Raw genomic sequence first — 3051 nt, 5'->3', positions numbered from 1 at the left:
GATTTGAACGCAACGGAGCTGCGCGCGTGCGATACGCTCGACTGCAGAGCGACGACACGATCATGCCTAGAGCATCCTAGTGTCACTCGATAGTGAAATAGTGACGCAATGCTGTGCCCGGAGAACTATAAACCGTCACGAGCACTGCTCAGGTTGAGCCTCCGTAGCCGTGGCCAAGAATATCCAAGAGTGGCTGCTCTTCATGGCGTTGCATATGTCGCCGACCCGACAAGACCGCGGGCAGAGAGGTGATGGATTTCAAAAATTGAAATTATATTATTGGGAAACCGTGATGGGAAAAAATTGTAATTAGTGGATTACAAATTAAGAATTAAGAATCCGATTTGTAATTGAGGCGACACGTGAAATGAAAATTAGATTGTTTATTTTGTAATTAGGACTGTAATTTCAGATTGATGCATGGCAATGGATTACGTTGAAAAATTGCAATTTGATTGAATGAAGACGTTGATTACAATCGAAAATTTTTATTCATATGAAATTAGTTAGCAATCACTAATTACCGATTAAAAATGGAATTTGAAATTTATCTCGCATCAATCACAAATTGTATATGTAATAAATTTAATTCATCACGAATTGTAAGTACACGGTGCCCAATGTGACTCCGACAATAAATGTAAATTTCGACTTAATTAACGTTAAGTTTAAAAACATAATCTAACTCTTTGTTCATCACTTTTTACCTAGAATCGGCTGGGGTGTTTGCGTTTTAATATCGAGTGCTGCGGCGTTGGGCATTATTGTTACGCTTATGGACAGATTCCAGACTAATCCAATGTTGGATAGTCTAGATACCCGACCTGGGGGTGCTCCGATTCCTTTTCCAAAAATTTATCTATGTCCTCCTTGGGAACCGTTTGCAGGAATTGGTGAAAATAAGGTCGAACTGAATGGTCTTAAACTTATTACTGGGTTTTATACTATACAGTCATTTATTGAATACTAGCCACAGTTGGGATCAGGCCCGATTTAAGGGGCACGATAGGTGAGGCTGCTCTACAAAAAAAGGCCAAGTGTTGATGGTTCTGTAAGATGGTTCAATAGGTTGAATTTAAAAAGTGGTCACAGAAATTAGTCCTCTCACAGTCAAGGGTCTGGCAGTCAGGATTCAATGTATGACCCTATAGATGATGCCCGTTTACCCTGATTTCCCCCTGATTTGTGTAACAAGCTAATAATTGTCTCCGGCAGAAGCACAGCAACGATGTTTACAAACGCCTCTACAAATGGGACTTTAGTAAGCCTTTGCATGTAAACGTAACTAATTCTGATGACTCCGCACGTGCAAGGGAGTTTTTCGTTCAGCATTCACCAAAGTGCGAAACTTTCATCCGAAACTTCTCTTTAAAGTAATATATTTTCACTATATTATAGGAATAAACAATGATCTTAACATACAAATAAAAATCAAGTGATTAACTGAAATGAATTATCTTACAGCGGAAAACAATTGAAATGTTCCTCTTTTGAGGGCTCGTTTGGGCCAGCGGGCAAATGCTTTATTGTTCCATCTTTAGACCTTGTTATCGATACCGTTGAAATCAACTTCAGCTTCAAACCAACGTTCTACCCAACAAGGTGAGTCGATCTTGACATCGTTTCTTTATCACGTCGGCACAAGTTTCGAAAACTTCTTTGATATATATTTTTCCCTTCGTCATTGTAATAAAATGAAATTAAAAATTCAAATAGACTGGCGAGCTTATATAGGAATATTAACGAAAGAATTATCAAAAGAAACTTTAAGAGTGTTCGAAACCGTTACTTCGAAATATAAAATAAACCGTTTATGATAATTGTTTCAAAGCACGAAAAGGAATGATATCAATTTTTTTATAATTATATGGTAAAATGAAAGCCACCGACAATAGCGAATCAAATTTTATAGATAATCTATAAAAACTCGATGAACAGTTTGTGAATTTCATTATACCATTTGCCATATTGCAAAAATTATATATAATCCTGATTTTTTTTGTCTTGTGCACATCTTACCTTAAATGCAATTGATTATAGAGTTTTTATGGCTCTACGTGAAGATCCAGAAGTCCTGCCGCATTTTCCGTTTCACATTTTTCTCTTTCCATCCGCCATAACGGTGGAGCTGCAGGAAACGTACACGTCACCGGAAGCCAGAGTGCTCGCACGATTTCAACGGAAATGTTATTTTCCGGGAGAGCAGCCTCCCGTTTTGAAATGCCTGCTGGATTGTCAGGTGGCCAACTCTCTCAAACACTGTAATTGTGTTCCTTGGTACCTTGCCAGGGTTGGTGTCAAGGAATGTCCGATAAACAGATACGAGTGCTTGACCAGCAAGTCCGCAGAGATATTGGACGTGTCGAGGTGTTTATGCCGGCTGTCCTGCGACAACATTGCCTTCAAGAAGGCCCAGTTCGAACTGAAGTCAGCATCGGAAAACTGCGAGATCAAAATAATGGCAAGGTCCAAGTTGAAGTTTAGAAGAACGGTTCGGTTCGGCTGGGTCGATTTACTCGTCTCTTTTGGCGGTATAGCCGGCCTTTTTCTTGGGTCTTCGTTGTTGTCAGGGGTTGAATTCGGCTATTATTTCTCTCTACGAACCTATTGCGGTGCCGTACTCAGCGCACCAAAGCGCAGATACAACCTGACAAAAATAAAAGTTTTGGATAGCGTGTGGTCGGTAAGTTACCCGACGAGTACGCGGAAACGGCCTGTTTTACCGAGAGATGAAATTACTACCTATGATTACATAAATTGAGCTTTAAATTCATTCGTATAACTGAACTTTTTTTTCATCTTTATTTGAACACAACGTGAGTACAGTGCTTGGAAAAGTTTGTGGTACGAATCATATAAGTAAATTGTGGTTTACTTTCACTATCAAATTTAAAATTGTAATATAAAAAGTACAGACATAACGCGGTTGGTGAGACTCTTGAGGAAATCTTCGGTAATTCCAGAAGTTACACCGTTTGTTGGTAATGCGAGCTATTATTAATTAGATTATCGACTGAACTGTGCAACAGCTACTGATTGACACACAACACC

General features: G+C 39.2%; 1 protein-coding gene across 1 annotated transcript; it reads left to right on the top strand.

The window, feature by feature from the left end:
* On the top strand, positions 1 to 2761 carry LOC124405001. Its single transcript, XM_046879590.1, has 5 exons — positions 1 to 248; positions 712 to 904; positions 1216 to 1373; positions 1465 to 1602; positions 2041 to 2761. Exons 1-5 carry the CDS (start codon positions 109 to 111, stop codon positions 2759 to 2761), a joined length of 1350 nt encoding a protein of 449 aa, XP_046735546.1. The 5' UTR covers positions 1 to 108.
* Positions 2762 to 3051: the final 290 nt, after the last annotated feature.

The sequence above is a fragment of the Diprion similis genome, chromosome 3 (genome assembly GCF_021155765.1).
Source record: "Diprion similis isolate iyDipSimi1 chromosome 3, iyDipSimi1.1, whole genome shotgun sequence".
Classification (NCBI taxonomy): Eukaryota; Metazoa; Arthropoda; class Insecta; order Hymenoptera; family Diprionidae; genus Diprion; species Diprion similis.
Note: the sequence above shows the minus strand (reverse complement) of the source record. Positions and strands in the feature narration are given on the sequence as shown.